Source organism: Anser anser (genome assembly GCF_964211835.1).
Source record: "Anser anser genome assembly, chromosome: Z".
Classification (NCBI taxonomy): domain Eukaryota; kingdom Metazoa; phylum Chordata; class Aves; order Anseriformes; family Anatidae; genus Anser; species Anser anser.
In genome coordinates, this window is record NC_139723.1 from 28,374,047 (window position 1) to 28,394,298 (window position 20,252).

Consider the following 20,252-nt stretch of genomic DNA (forward strand, 5'->3'; position numbering starts at 1 on the left):
GGTGTAACCCAGAATGTAGATATGGGATTTCCCTTGGTCTGTTCATTTTTCTTCAGAACTATGTATGGGTATATGAAAGTGAGGGACAAGTTTCCTGGAAGTGACTGCTAAGGCAAGGATCACTAATACTTGGATTTCTGTGGTGATAAGTCATCTTCTATGCTTTCCCGGTGCCATTCGCACTGGGAAGTTACCATACTCTGTCCACCTTCTGTCCACCTGGATACTTGCTTCTTCTGAATGATTTTGAAAAGTGAATACCAAATGCTGAAATAGGACATCTTTATTTTCAGAGTAAAGTTCCTGTTATTTCAAGTCAAAGAAATTGAATTTAAAAAATTGGTCTTAAAAGCTTGTTTTTGTTATTGTAAATGGTAGCACGCTAGTTTATATGCTTGTTGTTGAAACTAAAATACATGGACGTTCCATGACTTAATGATAACTCTTCAAATTAAAACTTGTAGTTTATTTTAAGGGTGCTTGTGGTAACACGGTCTTCTGCACAGTGCTATTTTCACTTTGCTAATTGTTTTTCCACTCCCAAAATCCAGCTTGCCTTCCTTAGGTGCTTTGACAATATCTCTTAATGCTGGCAACATTGACATCACTTCATTCTGCTCCCTTTTTTCAATTTTTGTGCTCCTTAAGTTTGAGGGTACAGTCTTTTGAAGTACCCTGTAAAGGGCTAACGTTATTGCATTATTTTTTTCTGAACATTTTTTAAAGTGTCCAGAAGATAATTAATTTTTATGTCCCTCTGTTATGTTACATATCAATGAACACCAATTTCATTGAATGTAGATTAAAAAAAAAAAAAAGCTATTAAAAGGCTTATTTTTATTTTTTTTTTTATATTCTGATCAGCAGTCATCATGGGTTAAACAGAGGTTGTAGATTCTGTAACACAATAGTGTTAATTTTGAAAAAGCAAGATTGAGACAACTATGTTCTTGCTGAATTACATTGTTACTTATTTAGTCCAGACCTCTACTTATGTAATACTGAGCTATTACTTTGCACATGTATTAGACTTACTCATAAGACACAAAAGGATGCTTCTGCTCCTCGTTAACGTTTAGGTTGTATTTTAGATATTGATGCGTATTTAAAAAGCAAAAACGAAAAAAAAATCAGGCCACTTGGAGTGGAAATTCATGAAGAACTTCTGGAAGAACTATTTCCTTTGTCTGAAAACTGTGCAGGGAAACTGCATTTCTGTTGTAATTCTGCTTGAAGACTGGCATATTCCTAGAATATGAAAGCAAGGACGCTAATTCTCTTCTGATGTCTTAACTATGTCATAGTAATTTTGATTTTCTTTCAGGCCCAGTTTGGAACTTTATCAGATTACTTTGAAGCTCTGCACAAAGAAAGCAATATGGGTGAAAAGAGCAGCAGTTCATTTTTCCCTGTTTTAAGTGGAGACTTCTTCACCTATGCAGACAGAGATCATCATTACTGGAGTGGATACTTTACATCACGACCCTTCTATAAACGACTGGATAGAGTCCTAGAATCCTATTTACGGTAAATACTACTATCCAGCAAATGGGTAACATATGTCTTAACACATGGGAGAGATGAATATATGAAAAAATATATTGGAAAGATGGAAACTTAATTTGGTATGTGTATTTTAAGTTTACTTACAATAAAGGTAGTCTAATAGCCTCCAACTTCAGGTCTCTAGTTACGAAGATTAGCAAAGTACCTAAAATTGTAATAAATTCACAGAAATACAGTAATATTTTTCCATTCAAACAAATAAGCTGTTCTAATGTAATTCAAGTTACCAGCAAGTCCTGAGTCCATGAAAAATAGCAGGTAGCATGTGTTTTATTTCTCTGTGTTGGATTTGGATAACTGTCAGATCAGTCTTTTTTCTTAGAGTTCTGCAAGGGTCAGAGGCGGTTTAGAAGTAGCCAGGAACACTGTGTGACCTCGGGCTGTGAGGACTGACCTGCTGAAAAGTGTTTGCGTCTTTTTTTAAGAAAAAAAATTATTGCTGAATTTTGGTAACAGAGTAATTAAACGGTTCTCCTTTGCAGCAGCGGTAGATAGGATACATTGCAGAAAGACTCAGTTGTATTTTAAGGCTCCAGAAAGATATTTTGGACAGGTGCATGGGATGATGTGAACTTTGGACTTCTCACCTGTTCCCAAACTTGGAAATTCTGTTTCCAAAAGATTACTGTTCGAAGGATGCTTTCTCAAAGGATATATTTTGTCTTTTGGAAGGACCTTTTGGAATATAGGTCCTGCCTGTATCGGAGTGCTGCTTCTATTTTCAGTTCAGACCCTTTTGGGCTGGGGAAAAACTGCACAATGCTGAGCTGTCCTTAAAAAAAAAAAAAAAAGTATTTCTGAGCGCTACAACTTTTTGTATTGTGGTGTCTGCTGTGGTGGTGGTGGAGGGAGTAGGAGAGGGGTAGTACATAGCATTTCAGAAAAAGAAAAGATATTCAGAAGAGAGACTGTGTATCAAGCAGAGGGTTTTTTTCCTCCTTCCAAAGAATCAAGTCTTTGGCAGTGGAGGCTGTGGAAACTTGGAATGCAGCTTTTCCATGATCTGTAATGTCTGTTTTTCTTGTAATTAAAGTGGCTTTTTTTAGTCTTCTCTCTGAACTCATAAGATTACAGAGTAAGTGACCTGAGGGAAATCAAGAAAATCAGTTAAGAAGAAATGGAAACAATGGGAAGACTAAGAAATATATAAATGAGGGGCTGAGACTAAAAAAGATGTTTAGGAAGAGACGATGTAACAAAACTTTGAATGTATTGCAGTGAGTAGTAAGGAGAAAAGAAGCTTCACAAGTTTCAAAGCAGGGAGGAAGGAACCCAAAGAGAGCCTGCAAAAAGAAGAAAAACAAGACCAAAGTTGTGAGGAATGACAAAAACCAAGAAGTTCCCTTCAGCAGGAGAATGTAAAAATACTGTAGTAAAGATAGAGAAATGACTTCTGTAGTGTTTTGGTTTTGGAAAATGATCGGTGCATATGCATAAAGCTTATTAAAATGATGCTGTGTTTTTGTGTTTCATATTGTCTTGATGATGAAATGTTTTCAGTGTTGGCTTAGTATTTTCTTCTTATTGCCTGTGTTATCTAGCGTGGCTTGCCTGCTCACCAGTTGGTCTGAATGCTGCTCTTCTTGATGTGTGAGCCTTTCATTCTGTACATGCTGCTTTTTAGAATATCTTGCATGCATATTTTTTTTGCTTGTTTTTAAATCTCATTGAAAAGATATCTTTTTATCTGTCACAAATCTGAATCAATGTTGCTGAAATCTAAGGAATGGTATTTGGACTTGGAGTCAAAACAATTTTAGTAGGATATAGTGTGCTTGCAAAGAGTGTGCACTCTATAACTAGATTTATTTTTATGCTTTGTCTTGGATTTTTTAACCTTTATATTTGTACAGGTGATACAAGAATGTTTTGCAGTCTTAGTTTTATTGTAACATTATTGCTATATTTTATTTAATAAATATGAGAGGCAGATTGAAATGGAGATACTTGGTTGAGGTCTCAAAAACAGTAGTGTTTTTTAGCAGAATGGGATGATCAGGGATAGCAGAGGTCTTCAAACATTTTTCATCCTGTCAATAAAAAAACTTGTGACCAGGCACCCCCAATATAGGTTTGTTCATTAATAATTACAGAATAATTGAGTTGGAAGGAACCTAAAAATATCAATTCCAATTGTCTGTCTGCTTCACGGCTAACCAAAAGTTAAGAGTTTATTACTGAGGTCAATATTGACATGCCTCTCGAACACTGACAGGCATAGGGCATCAAACGCCTTTCCAGGAAGCCTGTTCCAGTGTTTGACCACCCTCACAGTAAAGACATTTTTCCTTAATGTCCAGTCTGAACCTCTCTTTGTGTAGCTTTGTGCTCTTCCCATTGTGTCCTTTCAGTAGGGAGCTGAGACAGGCACCTCCCTCTCCCCTTCCCCTCCTCAGGAAGTTGCAGAGAGCCATGAGGTCACCTCTTGGCCTCCTTTTCTCCAGACCAGACAACCCAAGTGTCCTCATCCTCTCCTTCCTGCCCTTGTACCAGCTTTGTTGCCCTCTTCTGGATGATTTCAAGTACCTTAACATCCTTTTTATACTGTGGAACCCGGAGATGCACACAATATAATGCACCTCACAATGTGGTTTGCCACATATATATATATATTTGCCACATATATATATTATGTGCTCTATAGAACATGCACTAAAATAAAAATTAAGGATGAGATAGAGAGGAAATAAATGCTATTTTAAAGTAGTATTTTATTAACAATTTATTAATATTAAATTATCTATAATCAAGTAAGATATTTATTAATGGTAGAAAATATTCTTGCATCCCAGTGGATCATTTTGCACATCCTTTGAGGTGCATGCACCCCACTTCAGAGACTATTGACAACTGGTTTAAAGTTTGATCTTAAAATGTATAAAACGAAAAGCTCTTCTTGGTCCCTTTTTAAAATTACTGTTTTTCTGTCCCCAGTTATATCTGTTCAGGAAAAAATACAAGTTTGTATTGAGGTCTGCAAAATTCAAATATTGCCAACAACATAGCAAAATTGCAGTTTGATACAGCTCTTAATGGGAATTTGTATCTTACTGTGAACTTATTTTTTGCAAGATTAGTTTTTAAATGCGAGTTCAGAGTTGGATAAACATATCTTCGTATGTTGCCACATGTTTGCAGCCAAATTCTCAGCAAATAACAAAAGTTGTTGTTATTAATAATTTTACTATTTGACAGGTGTTTTGAAAGCAGCTGTGAATCGGATTAAATCTCCGTGGATAGCTATTACAAGTGTCATAGAAAGGCAAATTAATTTTTTGTTTTGTCAGTGTTCATGTTTTACTCAATCCCAATATAAAGTAAATAATAATAGTAATCTTTCTTTAGTGAGTGATCTGAAATATTTATATGCTCCAGGACTTTCCGTTTTGTGTTTAATTCTTAATTGCTTACCTCCGTGGTTGCATTTCTGGATCCACAAAAGCTTGGTGTTGTAGTATTTTATGTCAACTAATGATATTTTCATACTCTGTTAGTACTTTAAATGAAGTTAAGGCAATTCCCATAAGGTGAAGCTTAATTTTATTATCTCCAGAGGCAGGGCAATATAGATATATGCCAGTGTGCTTTTCTTGTAGTGATCTTACCAGCCACTGTTATTTTTCTTTCTATAGTACTATGAGTTTATCAGTCACTATAGGACTCACATTATAGTCCCTTTTACGTTCTGACCCTGCCTGGAAACAGTGTTTTGTTCTATGAGTAATGATTCTTTGAAATCTGACTAAATTATGAAGGGGGAGTTGTGTTTCATAAGGAAGGCTTTACAGCAAGGATTAACTAGTTTATTACTGGAACCTGTGGTCAAAAGCTGTTGAGTTTACAAGATGTTTGTTAGTTCACCTGTTATTAGTAGATAAATTGAAGAGGGTGAAGAAAACTAAACATGGTGTGAACTTGAACTTTTGCACTGGACAGTGTAAGACCTTTGCTGACCTGTTCTTTTTTGTATGTGAAGAAAAAAGATTGATATTTTATTTGTGGCTAAATATCTGTAGGACTGGCAATTTTTTGAGAGAAATAATTGCTTGGTGAGGCCGTCTTTGAAAAGAGCTTAAAAATGTTACTCAGATTGGATGGTATCAGTTTCAATACTTACCTTAATTTCATTCTACTGTAAAAAAAAGTCAACATCTGTAAGACATGTTCCAGATTTTATTGTTTTGTGAGAACTAAAGACTTGAGATTCTGACCTCATTTTCTTCTCCCATCTGTACTTTTCACATTGTTACTTTGGGTTTTGCAGAGTAGTTTTAAACTGCAGCTTTAATATTCATTATGCTCAGCAGAGCTTGTTTAAAAAATACGCTGCTAACCTTGCTCAACATTTCATAGTGCTCTGTAGTATGCCACACAATTGAATTTCTAGAATGGGTGCTGAAATGAACAGGTGGCTGATTGCTAAAGTGTGCTATATTAAGACTTTCACTCTGATTTCTTTTTTTATATGCTGGATGTAGTTTTCTGTAAAATTCAAATTTTAGCAAAATTTAAAACAATTCAACTTTTAAAATTGGAAATATTGAACATGTACAGATTGTAAAATATGTTGAAGCTAGTAATTTACATAAATGTCTAATAGCATATTGTGTTTACTGAAAATTTAGGAAATCAAAATAAAAAATGTATTACCTATTCTATGAATTTTAATGTTCAGGTGGCATAACACAGGTGAAATTGTGACCTTGAATTAAATACTTCATTTTTGTATTAGAGCTGTGAAAATATCTATGAAAATTCAGTTCTGACAGATGGAATAAACCTATTTGGGTATTTGACAATTTAGCTCAAGTGAAATAACTGCTTAGATTTGAAATATATTATATGGCCTAATAATGTATAAACCAAGAAGAAAACATGTAACATCTAATTTTAAGTGTATTTTATATAAAATACGTATCTTTTTTGTGTGTGTGTATGTGCTAAAAGAAAACCCTGTTAAAACCTTTTCTGAAAATCTAATTAGAATGTTTGAGATGTTAATTTGAAATGTTAGAAGCGTTATGCTTACTTTCTGTACAAAACCAAGGTTGTTAGAACAACTTACAGTAAAAGAGGGCATTTGTAAGGCTAACAGTGATTGGTAAGTGGCAGCTCTTTGTTCAAAACAAACCCTTACAAATACTGTACCAAGCATCACCAAAACGTGATTTTCTTAGATCCACTTTATTTTTTGGTTACTTCACTGACATTATGAATAATAAAAAAGCTAACGAGACAGATGTAATTATCATAAGAATCTTTGATCTTCACTGAAAACATGGCCTTGTTTAATACTGATATTGGAGAAGACAAGATGCGTGGAAAACAGGACAGATAATGTCCTCATACTCTAAATTTCCAATTTCCTGTTTTTGGTGGTGGTAGTTCTTTTTTTTATTTTATTTTTTATTTTTTTTATTTTATTTTCTTGCTTTCATTCACTGTGAGCCAAGAATTTAATTTTATTTTAGCTTTATCAAATTTTCTCAAACTTTTTGGATATTATACTTACTTTATTCTCATCTTTGTGTTTTTCATTAGTTATGTTGCAGAAAATTTCATGTGAATGGCTTTCAAGTTTATTTGTGGTGTTTACAACTTTGTCTTTACACTGTTAAAATGTTCATTCATGTAAGAGTGTCAGTTAACTTCAATATCTGAAAAAGTTACTAGATTTCTATGTGAATCTCTGGAAGAAAACTAAACCCTATTTCTTTTGAATTAAATCTAAGCATGTTACTAATATTATACCTGGAAAGGCTTTAATCCTTCAATAGCATCTGTGAATGACATTTAAGAACAAGATGTGTAAATGAGTTCTTGCCAGTTTAATATGTCTTTCTGAAAAGTTTGCTGTCAGAGGCCTGGAGAAGCTTCAAATACACCATAACAGCTGAGTAAAGAGCAGAATTTGAGTTTTTGTCTTTTTTTATTTATTTTTTCTTTAAAATCGTAAGAAATATATTCTGATCATATTTCGTTAATAAGCCTTTTCCTCCAAGCTTTTTGGTTAAATTTCCATTTTGAGCTCTCTTCCGTCTGTCTGTATAGCGTGAGTATGTTTGTGCACGTAGAGGAATGAAACAGGAACGGAAGATATCTATCTATATAGATGTAGAAGAACAGATAGCTATCTCCCATTCCAGGTTCAGTCTTCATTTGCCACGGGTGGAAAATTTTAGGTTCTTTAGGAGTACCAGGATTAAAAAGTACTCCACTGCTACTCAATATCTAGGAAATTGTGGTGCAGTATACAACCTCAGGACCTCTATGATGACTGCCTACGAAGATACTTTGTTTCTTTTTTTTTCTCCTGTTTTGAAAGGTTTTGGCTTTGTGCATTAGGGAAAGTGCATGAACGTTTAAGAATTGTATTATGGAGATTGTTATTGTTACTTATTTGAGACAGATTGATTATTTTAATATTAAGGCAGAGATAGATTGAAATAGTTTGTGAAGGGTGGTGATGGCAGTGCCCAGAACTTTGTTTAATGTACTAACGAAAAGATCCAAAAAGCAACAACATAGCTGGAGGCAAGTTAGGAAGGCATTCTACAGTTTCATTCATTAGAGATGTAATCAGTGCAAAATTGTTTTAAGTCCACAAAAAAGGTTGTTGAAATAATTAAGGTGCAGGGCAAGAGCCTTGGTCATGCTTTTATCTGTACAGATGGGTAGAACAGGACACATCTTAAGAGTGCAGAAACTCTTTGTAAAATTATTTATTTAGGTTACATGTGAAGGTGACCTAAATATAACGTGGTATAGTTTTTGAGCAATCAGTGAAGCAATTTTGGTTTATTTGCAGCGTCTTGTCAAGTTAGAGATACAAGGAGAAGTTACAACAAACTGAATAATTTGTAGGTAACTGCTTTAGGCATGCTTCTAATGTGCTGTGGTTTGAAATTGAGGTGAGAAATACCAAGACTTTATACAGCTTTATATGAGGAAATATCTGAGAGAGGTAAATTCTTGCTCATAAGTTAGTGTTCTCTAATATAGTATTTCTTCTCGTTTTATTACTGGGTGTCTTTTGTCTTTGACTTAAATTATTTCTTCTTTCTTCTTAAACTATTTTAACACTTATAATAATAATTTGACTTGACAGGAAAAGTCTGCATCTAAGAGACTGTTATTCATTAGATCCCAAATATTTGATGTTTATTTTGGAACACAGCTCCTAAAGAAAAGGCTATGCACATTTTATCAGTACCATATGTGAAAACCATGTGTTAGAAATGGAACTTCTTTCAGTTTTTGAGGCTGTGTGGAAGAGACAGATGAATTTAGGTGCTTCAGATTTTGCTGAAACTATGTCCGTATTTACTGCGCAGCTTCATTTTAATTTTAAAACTTCTTTTGGTTTTAAAGTTGTGACTTTGTTTATAAATAATGATTTTTTTATTTTTATTTTTTTTTCAAATATGGAGGCAAAATGTGAGGGAAGTCTGAAGTTTTTTGTGTTCTTTAATTCTACATATAACTCTCTAATAGCTACAGTTGAGTCAATATTTAGTGGCTAAATCCACTAAAAACAAACAAAGAAAAAAAAGGTAAAGCTTTCAGGGTTTATCCACTTGATGAATGTGCATGTAATGCCTCTTTAACTACATCATACGTGTTTTTCTTTAACGTTAAGTTGTACAAGGATGAAGTACAAGGAATGCATAGAGGTAGGAGATTGCACTAAACAGCATTAAGATCACAGCTGTTAAGTTTGCACACCAGTACTGAAATTAAAGGAAATGTAATTTATAATACAGGAGCTTGAGCTTACATGTAGCATTTCAACAGCTATCTTATCTGCGAGATCAAAATCTCATCCTTTTCCTCAAATACTGATAATATGACAATGAACAGGGCTATTATCTTTCAATTTTGTTTGATAGTGTTCAGTGGTGGTGATTTGAAGTAAACATTCTCTTTCATCCTTCATTCGTAGAACTTATTTCTATAAAAACGACTTAGGACAAGCTACTTGAGGTTTTTACATAGTTCTCATATGTACAATGCATAAAAACAGAGACCAAACTGCATCCAAAGGCATTTTTCATGTTAGCAATTGATAACAATGCACAGCCTGAGAATCATAGAATCATAGAATGGCCTTTGTTGGAAGGGACCTTGAAGATCACCTAATTCCAACCCCTCTGCTGTAGACAGGGGTACCACCCACTAGATGAGGTTGCTCAGGGCCTCATCCAACCTGGCCTTGAACACTCCAGGGATGGGGCATCCACAGCTTCTCTGGGCAACCTGTTCCAGTGCCTCACCACCCTCTGAGTGAAGAATTTCCTCCTAAATTCTAATCTAAATCTCCCCTCTTTTAGTTTATAACCATTCCCCCTTGTCCTGTCATTACCTGATTGAGCAAAAAGTCACTCTCCATCTCTTTTATAAATTCCCTTCAAGTACTGAAAGGCCGCAATGAGGTCTCCCTGGAGCCTTCTCTTTTCCAGGCTGAACAGCCCCAGCTCTCTCAGCCTTTCTATGCAGGAGAGCTGCTCCAGCCCTCTGATCATCTTCATGGCCCTCCTCTGGACCCGCTCTAACAGATCAGCATTCTTCTTGTGCTGAGAACTCAAGATGAGACTGAGTTTCCTATTTGTTTTAATACCTAATTTAAATTTCAACACAAACACTAATTGATAACTTGGGTAAATGTAGAAGTTACGGTATTTACCACATTTTAAAAAATTTATTTACGTGCTTAGAAGTTAGTTTTACATTTGTTTCAAGAATGTGTTATTTTGCTTTCTTTACTTTTTATAACATTAATCCATAATTCCTTGGTTTCCTTAAACTATGGGAAACCTTCATTAACCTCAAAGTTTGAAAAGGAATTTGAAACACTTAATTTTTAAAAACAGCACCCTAACATTTTAGGAAAAGGAGATAGGAAAAAAAAATAAACAGGTGGTATCCAAGATTTTTTTTTTACAGGTATTTGTTAGATATTCTGGTAATAGACTGGTAATTATAATTACTGTTTTTTTTGTAAAATAAACTTTTTGTATACAGAGATCTTACCTATCAGGTGAATGCTTACTGTGGATGAACCACATAAGTCTTTTGGAAAATTTATTTTGCTTATAGTAAAAAAGGTAGAATACCTCTATATAGGTATTTACAGATTGCATATTATATTTATACGATACAGATATTTACAAAATTATGTAGAATTTATGTATTTATGTATTAAAGATAATATTAATTTAATAAGTTGATTTGTGAAATGGAAATTGTATGTCTCCTGTAAGACATTCTATTTTACTGCGTTGTTTTAAGATCTGATTTTTATACCTTACACATTTCTGAAAATCTTATACCATTTTGTACTGGCATATTTTTATTTTATAGCTCTATTTTCCATTACTGAAAAACCTTCCAGGAAGCTTACAAGGTTCAACCAGAAGCTGATGAAGTGCAGTAGGGATTTTTAACTGTTTGAAGCCAGCAACAGGTTAAAAAAAATACAAGATGAACATTTAAAGAACTCGTTTAAAGAACCAGATATGTGGAAAGATGTGAAAACATAAGCTTATTCTTCAAGTAAAATGTGTGTTGCATTTTGCTTTTTAAACCTATTAAAAATATTTGATTTTTCTTTACGCTTCCAGGACAGCTGAGATCCTATACTACTTGGCTTTGGTACAGTCCAGTAAATCGGAGAAGATGAGTGTATTTCCTTCGGTGGATAACTATAAATTGCTGACAGAAGCTAGAAGGAACCTTGGGCTCTTTCAGCATCATGATGCTATTACAGGAACAGCAAAAGATTGGGTAGTTGTGGATTATGGCACTAGGTAATTATTTCAAACAGAGATGAACATTTGCTATAGCTAGCAAAATATTCAGTACTTAAACTGTAGTATTATCAGTTACTGTAGTTTCTCCATTGTACTGTGTGGTAATATCTCATGGAAGAGCTCGGAAAATCCTATACCTTCTATAATGTTCTCTTTCTCAACATGGAAAATCTTTTTAATGTTTCCAATCTTATACTTAATTTGTATGTTTTTGTTTATTCCTGTTATATCTGTAGGTATTTGCTTTCTCAGTATTGGCAAAATGTTCTTCTATTTACTTTGTGGATTTTTTTTGAAAAAAAAAAAGTGTATGATATATGCCTATGTTTAGATATATATCTTTATTATATCTTAGTTCTGAAAATGGTTACATATTGGAATGTTAAGCATTAGTGAATTTGATTAATTGAGATGGGTGATCGACTGTTGATGGTAGAGCATGGCTATAAATAGATTATTATTTAAAATTTCTTTGAACTACTCTTCTCTGTTTAACGTATTACATTCATGGGAAGTATTTTTAAATTCCATAAATGTGTTAATTTTTAAAATCATAGACTAAAAGAGATATAAACATGTACAATGCACTTAATTGTGAGAGAGTATTTGTAAAGTGAAGAAAACCCTTAATTTTAAAATTACACATCTGTATGTGTTGAAGAATTTGGAAACCTTGCATCAGTTGAGACAATGGAAGTGCCAGTACACATTTAATTTAATTATTTTCATGTTTCTTATAGTTTCTCTAATCCTGCTTAAAAACAATCTTTAGTCAGACCAACTTTTCAGGCTGGCCTTTGACTACTTCAGACTTTGGTAATTAAATGTGTAAAACACAAACTTCCCTGAGATCAACATTTTGAAAAAATACCTGGTGCTTTAGGGGGCATACATTTTGCGATATAACAGTGGAGTGGAAATGTACCTAATTTTCAGGATGCAAGGTAGAAATATAGTGTAATGCAGAATATTTCTACATTTTGCAGTCAGGTCATTTTGCATACATTGCAACCATCTGTTTATAAGCTCAACCTATATCAGTGTTTAAAATAACATTTTTCTGAAAGTTGTATTTTTGATTTTTTAAAATCTTTTTTTTTTAGTTTTGGTATCATCACATTGAGAGAAAACAACTTGTGAAAACTAATACTACTTTAAAATTTTTAACAGGCTTTTCCATTCACTAATGAACTTGAAAAAAGTGATAATTGACTCTGCTCATATTCTTATCCTGAAGGATAAAGGTGCTTATAATTATGATACATCAACTCCATTCCTTAAGATGGTGAGCTATCTTTCTTAATTTTCTCCAAAAATGTGAGTAGCATTTTTTCAATGTGGTTTGAGTGGCCTGGAAACAGTCATACTGAAATTTACAGCTAATGCTTGCTCAGGAATATCCTTACCACTGTTCATATTAATTGAAGGTGTTGGAAAATAAGAAGTGAAAACTTTAGCAGTTGATGCTGAAGAGTTCATGGCTAAAGTAAATGGGCTTATTTTGTCCCACTTTGTGAATGACATAGTAAAATTGGGTGTTTTTCTTATGGACATAAATTTGTTGGTGATTTCAGCAAAATGCATACAGTATGTGAATATATAATGGTATGTGGTGCTATAATTTGACTTTGCTACTTTAAAAAAAGTGGGAAGATAAAAATTTATATCTCAAACATAAGTCTAAGCTGGATGTGCAGGACGAAGTCTGGACAAGCCTTGTACTTTTTTTCTTATCTGAGATCACTCAAAACTCGTATCTCCTGAGGATAAAGTCAGCAACAGATCTCCATAAATAAATTTGAGACTCATTTTGAAGACAACACCCTAAAGAAACACACTTACTAATACTTTTTCCTTTCATAATTCTCAATTTATATAATTTTCTAAGCAAAAAAATGCCTGCTATTATAGCTAGGTAATTTTAGGAAGTCCTACACCTGGAGTAGATAGAAAAGGAGGTGTTTTAATTTGTGTGTCAATGTAGCAGGATTAAGGTAGTCTTGTGTATGATTATGTCGTGGTTTTAACATAACAAAAGGTCGCAAACTGACGTGTATTCTGCTGGCTTACATGTCCCAGTGTAGTAACTCAAATTATTTTTAGAGTCTTCACATTAAAACAGTCTGTTAAAATAGTTCTTTCTTTATTTTTTTTTTGACTTTGAATCTAATATATATGCATATTCTACATATGACACAAACATGATTTTTCTGCTGGTTGGAAAAGCTAACTGCTGGTTGGAAAGGCTAAACTAAATGTACTTGTTTAAAAAGTAAAAATATTTTGAAGTTATTCATGGACTGAAGTTTTCAGTTTTCACTTCTGCTCTAAATTATATTGGAGGATCTTGTGATACTGCAGTTTACTAAACTTTCATTATTTCTGTTCTATATGAGTCTGAATTAGTATCACTGGATTGTGGAAGTGCTGTTTAAACCATATATTCTTAGAGCATGCTAATAGTCAAAGCCATTCAGCAGATAATGTGAAAGCAGACATGAAAAAGAAAGACCTTCTCTTACTGAATTTATAATCTTTGTATAAGATGAGGAAAGAAGCTGGTAACAGAAGTAGATTATGGTTTATCTGTATTATATACAGTAATTGAAGCATATCAAAAGCCTAATATCCCAACACTTCTGTTGATACTGTGACCAAAAGGCCTTGTATGATAATAATGGGAGAAGTTTCCCATATTTCAGAATATACAAACCTTGAACAAGTAGAAAGTTCAAAGGCACTTGTTTCAAAATACCATCAAGTTGCTCATTGAAGCTGATATCAAGAACTGATCATAGATTGACATTCACAATGAATACCAAGAAAGTCAAGTAAGACAAATGATAAAGACTTCAAGGTTGAAAACAGCTGTTGTTTTTGATGGGTGAAGGAGCAGAGCAGGAGACTGTAGCAGCATTCCAGGAGATATAATTGGAGGGGAAAAAAAAAAACCAAAAACTTAGCAATACCTGAATGATCTGAGATCCAGTGTATGAAGTGTAACTATGTAACTGATTGGACCAGTCCCGAATATTAGTATTATTTCATTGGGTGTAGAAAGAAAGCTTTCATGTATATGGCAATAGTTGGATTTAAAAAACATGATTTTGAGGATGTCTTGGAATACTCTGAAGAACTAGGAGCTTTTCCTGTCAGTTGCAAATTCTGTAGTGGTCACCATTATATGAACCAACAGAAATGCAACACTACTGCTGAACTGTTTTCTTGCTTAAAGACTAAGGTAATAGTGGTAGCAATGTCTCATCACTACCTTATGTTATTGGAGCTGGATCGTTGTTATTTAAGAAAAGGGTGAAAATAGTGAAAAACAAACAAAAAAACCACCACCAATAACAAAACAGGGATTCCTCTATACTGTGAAACAATTCTTGAAGTAGTTTATATCATATAAAAAATCATACACACCCCAAACTGTTTTTGAAAGATTTTTTTTATGTACTATATAAGGTAACAACAAGATTTGCCAAAATGCCAAACTGTAAGTCGTTGTGACAAAAATACAGGACGGTAAAGTTTCAGAGAGTAAATACTTAGCAAAAGGAAGCTAGTATAAAGATATGATAACTTTTGCAAAATCTCAAGGAGGTTGGTGATTATGATTTCTGGTATGCAAGAAATGAAAATAAGGGGTAACAATGAGATAAAGGTATCTAACAATAAGGGATATTTAATGGTAGCAAAGATTTCCCACTGAATTAATTAAAGTGAGTTGTTGTTTTTCTTTTATTTTCTCCTGTCTGTCTTAAATTCTTTAGGATCTTTAGTAAAAAGATCCTCTTACTAAAATATAAAAATTGCAAAGCACTTTTTGAAGAGAGGAAGGTTGACATCTTCCCATGTAACGTGCTAGAATAGGGTTCCGTTTATGGTATGGCTAACATGGTTTTGTACTTCTTCAGGTTCTTATAATTGACATAACTCATATCATATATAATCGTGTATTCAAAAGCTAATTTGTAGGTTTTCTCTTGTAGGATGACATTCAATCTTCCCAAGATTCTTTGCCACACAAGACAGTTATAAAGCTGACATTGCAACCGAGGTAAGTAGTTCACATATTACTGAATATCTGAGATCTTTTAGTAATAATTTGTTTCTTTTTCACTACTTGGTAGTTTTTGTGCCATTTCATTTCTAAGTTTCACTTTAAATGTAAAATGCAGTTTAGCTTATTATGCTAGTATTATTATGTGTATTTGAAAGAGGATACAGCACTTTCAAAATACGCAGGTTACCCATATGGCACTAATTCAACTGTAGTGCAACAAGTAAAGTAGTCTGTTTACTATATGCTTCTGCAGCACTGTAATTCTTAATACTTAATTCTTAATTCTTAATACTTAATTCTTAATTATGACTGAGAACAGCAAAAGGAAACTAATTGAACATAATTACAGATGGCTGAATTAACATTATGAAAGAAACTTTAATTTTTTTAAGACCTAAAAATCATGATATAATTTTGTCTTAACTTACATTTCTATTGTATTAAGGATGTGTACTTCTTTATTTAGTTTTAGAACATTCAGTGGAAAGTGGCGTCTTGTTATCCCTATGAATATTCAATATCCAACCTGAAATAACTTAAGCGTTCATTAAAAGATGGCACACCCAACTAAACTGAATAAGATCTATAGATATTGGAGCTGTATAAATCAAGTAATATAAGGCTTTTTTGTTGTTATACAGCAAAATATTTAAAATTCATTTAAAAAGTAATGAATATTATTTTGCTGTTGTTAATATTTAATTTCTCTATTAGCTTGCCACTTGCTAGAACTAAGACTTACTTGCCTAACTTATAAAGGTGTTTGGCTTTTATAACTACTGCTGTTTAAAAGTTCAAACTTTAATGAGCAAAGGCTGGACTTCGTGAGCTTTTGGGGGATGCTGTCTTCAGTGCTTTAAAGTTAAATGTATATAATATGTGCGTATTTGTAGTTTTGATACAACCTTGTCTCTAGGACAGTCATGTAAACTTACATGCTTTTTTTTTAAAGTAGGAGTTTTATTCTCTTATTGGACTGCATAGATGCTAAATAGGTGCTGATAGATTATCTTAAGCTAGTTCAAGATGATCAGAAATGTAGGTGCCTAGGTACTTATTTAACTAAAATCTTTCAACTTTTTCAGCATCTGTCCAGATATTTTTTTTCTGGGTGAATATGGTATATATTGTATATAAACACTTGCTTGACTGGAAGCAAATTATAACATAGACTTTGTTTGCCATTTGACCACAACTTGTATGCTTCTGATTTCCCTTGCCTGGTTTAGCTTTTGAAAAATTCCCCACTTCCCTTCTGTACCCTGATATGTCTTTTGTTTGCATCCAGTGTGCCGTTTATGCCTCTACTTAGTATGCTTAAGTAAAATTTTTGGTGTCGGTGCATTTCAAGCATTTGTTTTTTTCCTTGTAGTTGTACCTTAAGTAGATATACATGTCAAAATTTTTTATTTTAAAATTAGTACTATCCTAGGAGTCGTTTGCTGCTGTTCTCTGAACTTGTTTTAGCTTACTAAGGTAACATTGGTAAATAATTGCAGATTTAAACCTCTTGTCTGGTATTCTGAAGATACAATAAGTCATATAAGATAAAGGTAATGTTCTAGAGAGTGTGTAATCACAGTTATGGGTTATAAAATAAAGAGATAAAAACTATGGTGGTAAAGAGGAGGAGAAAGAAGGCAAGGGAATATTGATACTGCTGCCTGAAAACCTGCTTGTGTGCTTCCTGTTTGGAAACACTTTAAAGCAATGCATAAGGAAACATTACCGCATGTTTCCTCTGTTGTTAAGTTTTTCTTTGAAATCTATGTATGTTCAGGTATTTTCAATTACAAACATGAGCTTAGTTTTTCTAGCTTTCTAACTTTATCTCTGGTTACATTCTGAAGCTCCACTAACATTATTACCATTGTGAAAAGTGCAATGTTAGCTGAGTTCATAACTTTTGTTTAAAGGTATGTGAGTATCATGACTATCCATGTGAGTTATCTAGGTAACCAGTAGAGATGTTTATTTCAGTAGAATCTTAAACACAACTTGATAAATTATTATTCAGGATTTTTAAGTTTAAAAGTCCAGACTGAAATTTCTGAAATAAATTGATTTTTCAATTAGAAGTTTGAGGCATCAGCCCATTGGAAAATATTATCTGTTTCTCATCAAAACTTTATTATATGCTTATTATCTATTCACAACAGTCTTTATTGTCCGTGCCAGTAGCGTGAAATATCTAGATTTCTTTCTGTTACTGTGTTCTAATATACCATTATTGTGTATAGAAGTTAGGTCACTGTAACAAAGTGTTACTTTTCTTTTATTGGCTGAATATTTGGCTTTTTGTAGTTCTGCATTTCCTTGTCAAGTTTTTAAAAAAATATCTGTATTCTCAATTGATCGTTCTTATAACGTTTTGATTCATATCACCTATAAATTTACAGTAACAGACTACTAATGGGAAGCTCGTACACTAATATTTTCTTTTCAATCTGATTAATTAATCATTTTCCTTTTTTTCTACAGAGATGATATTGTCATTTTCAAATCTGCTTTTCAACAGAAAAGTAATTAGTTATATGCTTTTGCCTCTCTCTTGTTCAGCCTTCCTTTTAGTTTTTTGTTAAGTTTTCACTGCTTATGAAAGTTGTATTTAATAGTGGAAATGACAGACTCATTGGACAGTATGGGAGAGATAGTACAACCTGCTTACATGGAAAAAAAGAAGAGAGGACAAAGTTCTATTTTTCAGTGATCCGTGTTCTATTACAAAGTATGTTCAGATTATTGTTTAGCTGAGAAGTGTCTTTCAAGCTAGTTCAAAAGTAGGTATTGCTTTTATTATATTTGGTATTGTTTTGCACCCCACCCATACATCTCATTACTCTGTAATACTCTTTCGCCATCTTTTTTTCTGAATCTGGATGTTTTATAAAAGATACTGTTTTGATTTTAATGAAATAGGTAAAGTATTTAAAATCTTACTGCAACTCTGCCATCATGGAATGCTTCAAGTCATCCTATGGTTGATAGATGAGTGCTGAAGTTAAGGCCTACTTAATTCCTTTTCACTTCTTGATGAGTGGGGAAAAAGAACCCAACTAACAAACCCTAAATATTAATATTAATGCAACAACATTTTGACAATATCCCTCTATTCCCTTTACTATGTAATTCTTCATACAATTATTGCTGCCAGAGTAGTGATCTGTGAGAAATGTTACTTGAATGGGAATTCAGTAGAAAAAAAACCTTGAAATTCTTTGCTGCTGCTGTTAATTCAATACTATCCCCTTTAAACAAAGGAATCTTAAAGAAGAAAAAAAAAACACAAAACACGTACTTGAAAGAGGTGCGTAGCTATTGTTTTTTTTAATTCTGACGCTGCTGTTAGAAAAACTGGATTTCAACAATATAAGATTTTTAGATTTAGCAAACTGACAAGTTTTTCGGACTGCTTTTTGCCACCTTAAAGAATATGGACTTAGAGCATCAAGAATGTCTGCTTTTTAGTAAGTATATTGTTATCAAGGAGCAAAAGAAGACTGGAGAGTAAGAATTAAAATGGAGGTTCAAAGGGAAACAAAAAGTAAGAGCTTGCTCTGACTAAGAGGCCTTTCAAAATCAGGAGAGTGAAATCTTTCAGGTTTTGTGATGTGTTCTAAAATGTTTGGGGGTCAGCCTCATCTTGTATGATGTTCTCATGCTTGGTTTGTGGTTCTATAAAAGACCTAGTGTTTAACGTAGCTTATCTTCTTCTTTCTTCTTGGAAGACATGACAGTATATTGTTTTCAGCTTTGTTAAATTTTTATGGACTTTTTTTCCCCACTAGACTAGGTTAGAGTTTTGTTCTGTCTTACGAAGTTTAAAATAAAGACCTGTGAACAGCAAGTGACATTTATTTATTTATTTAATACAAGGCTGGCAAAAAGCTGCTGGCTCTAAGATTTGTGGCCAGCTCTGCTCATTGTGGGGAATTCCCATAGTGGCTTCCTGGTTATGTTGTTCCGTTTCTTTTTTCTTAAGGGACCATATGCCAGGATAAGAGAATCCAGGGATAACTAAGACAAAGGAAGGTGATAAAATTTAAACCATTTTTTTTTTCTAGAGCATAGAGAGACGAGTTTGATAAGGAGAATTTTATGTATTTATTCATTTTTAAATCTGTGACAGTCCTTCATTTTGTGTTTTCTTTTAATAAATAACTGAAACTAAAGCTGTTTATGATAAATGGCATGTTCTGCACTTCTGTACAGGGAACTTCATATGTTGTTATTTAGTTATTTAGTGCATAAGGAAAGAGAAGTTGCGCTTTTTTTTTTTTGTAATTGTAACTTTCAGCTGGAAAACAAAGCTTTCACAAGGTAATATCCAACCATATGCAGAACTGCTTTTGTCCTTTTCTGAAATTAGCAATTTCTGTAGTATGTCTAAGAGACAGAGCCTGTCTGTGCGCTGACGAAATTGGATACCACATCATATTTATGTGAGAGTCCTGTCCTTAAAAATAATCCTTGATTCTAGGTTATAGTCTACGAGAGGTTATATTTCCCAAATGGCAAGAGACTTGCACTGACTGGACTTCAGGGTGGGGGTAACCTCTTGCCACCCAGTTTGGCTGACACCGTTGATAAAGTGTCGACAGTGTGAATTCCCAGACATTTCCTGGAGATAGTATTACACAGGAATGTGATAAATGGTCAAATACCTGAATTGGTGCTCTATACCAGCTTAGATTTTTTAGTATAAATGTTTGGCACAATATGATTAACCTAGGAGTGAATTCTGGGGAATTAATTCTGAACAGGTTACACTGTAATCAATGATTGCTTCAAAGATCTGTGAAGGAACC

The 20,252-nt window shown here is 33.4% G+C and overlaps 1 protein-coding gene across 1 annotated transcript in view; it reads left to right on the plus strand.

Annotated features, from left to right (window-relative positions):
* Window positions 1-20,252, plus strand: part of MAN2A1 (mannosidase alpha class 2A member 1) — a 139,155-nt gene that overhangs the window by 53,315 nt on the left and 65,588 nt on the right. Inside the window, exons 10-13 of the mRNA XM_083817586.1 lie at window positions 1,325-1,527; window positions 11,187-11,372; window positions 12,546-12,660; window positions 15,371-15,438. Of these exons, the coding sequence (XP_083673712.1) occupies window positions 1,325-1,527; window positions 11,187-11,372; window positions 12,546-12,660; window positions 15,371-15,438 (572 nt within the window). The remainder of the gene's footprint in view (window positions 1-1,324; window positions 1,528-11,186; window positions 11,373-12,545; window positions 12,661-15,370; window positions 15,439-20,252) is intronic.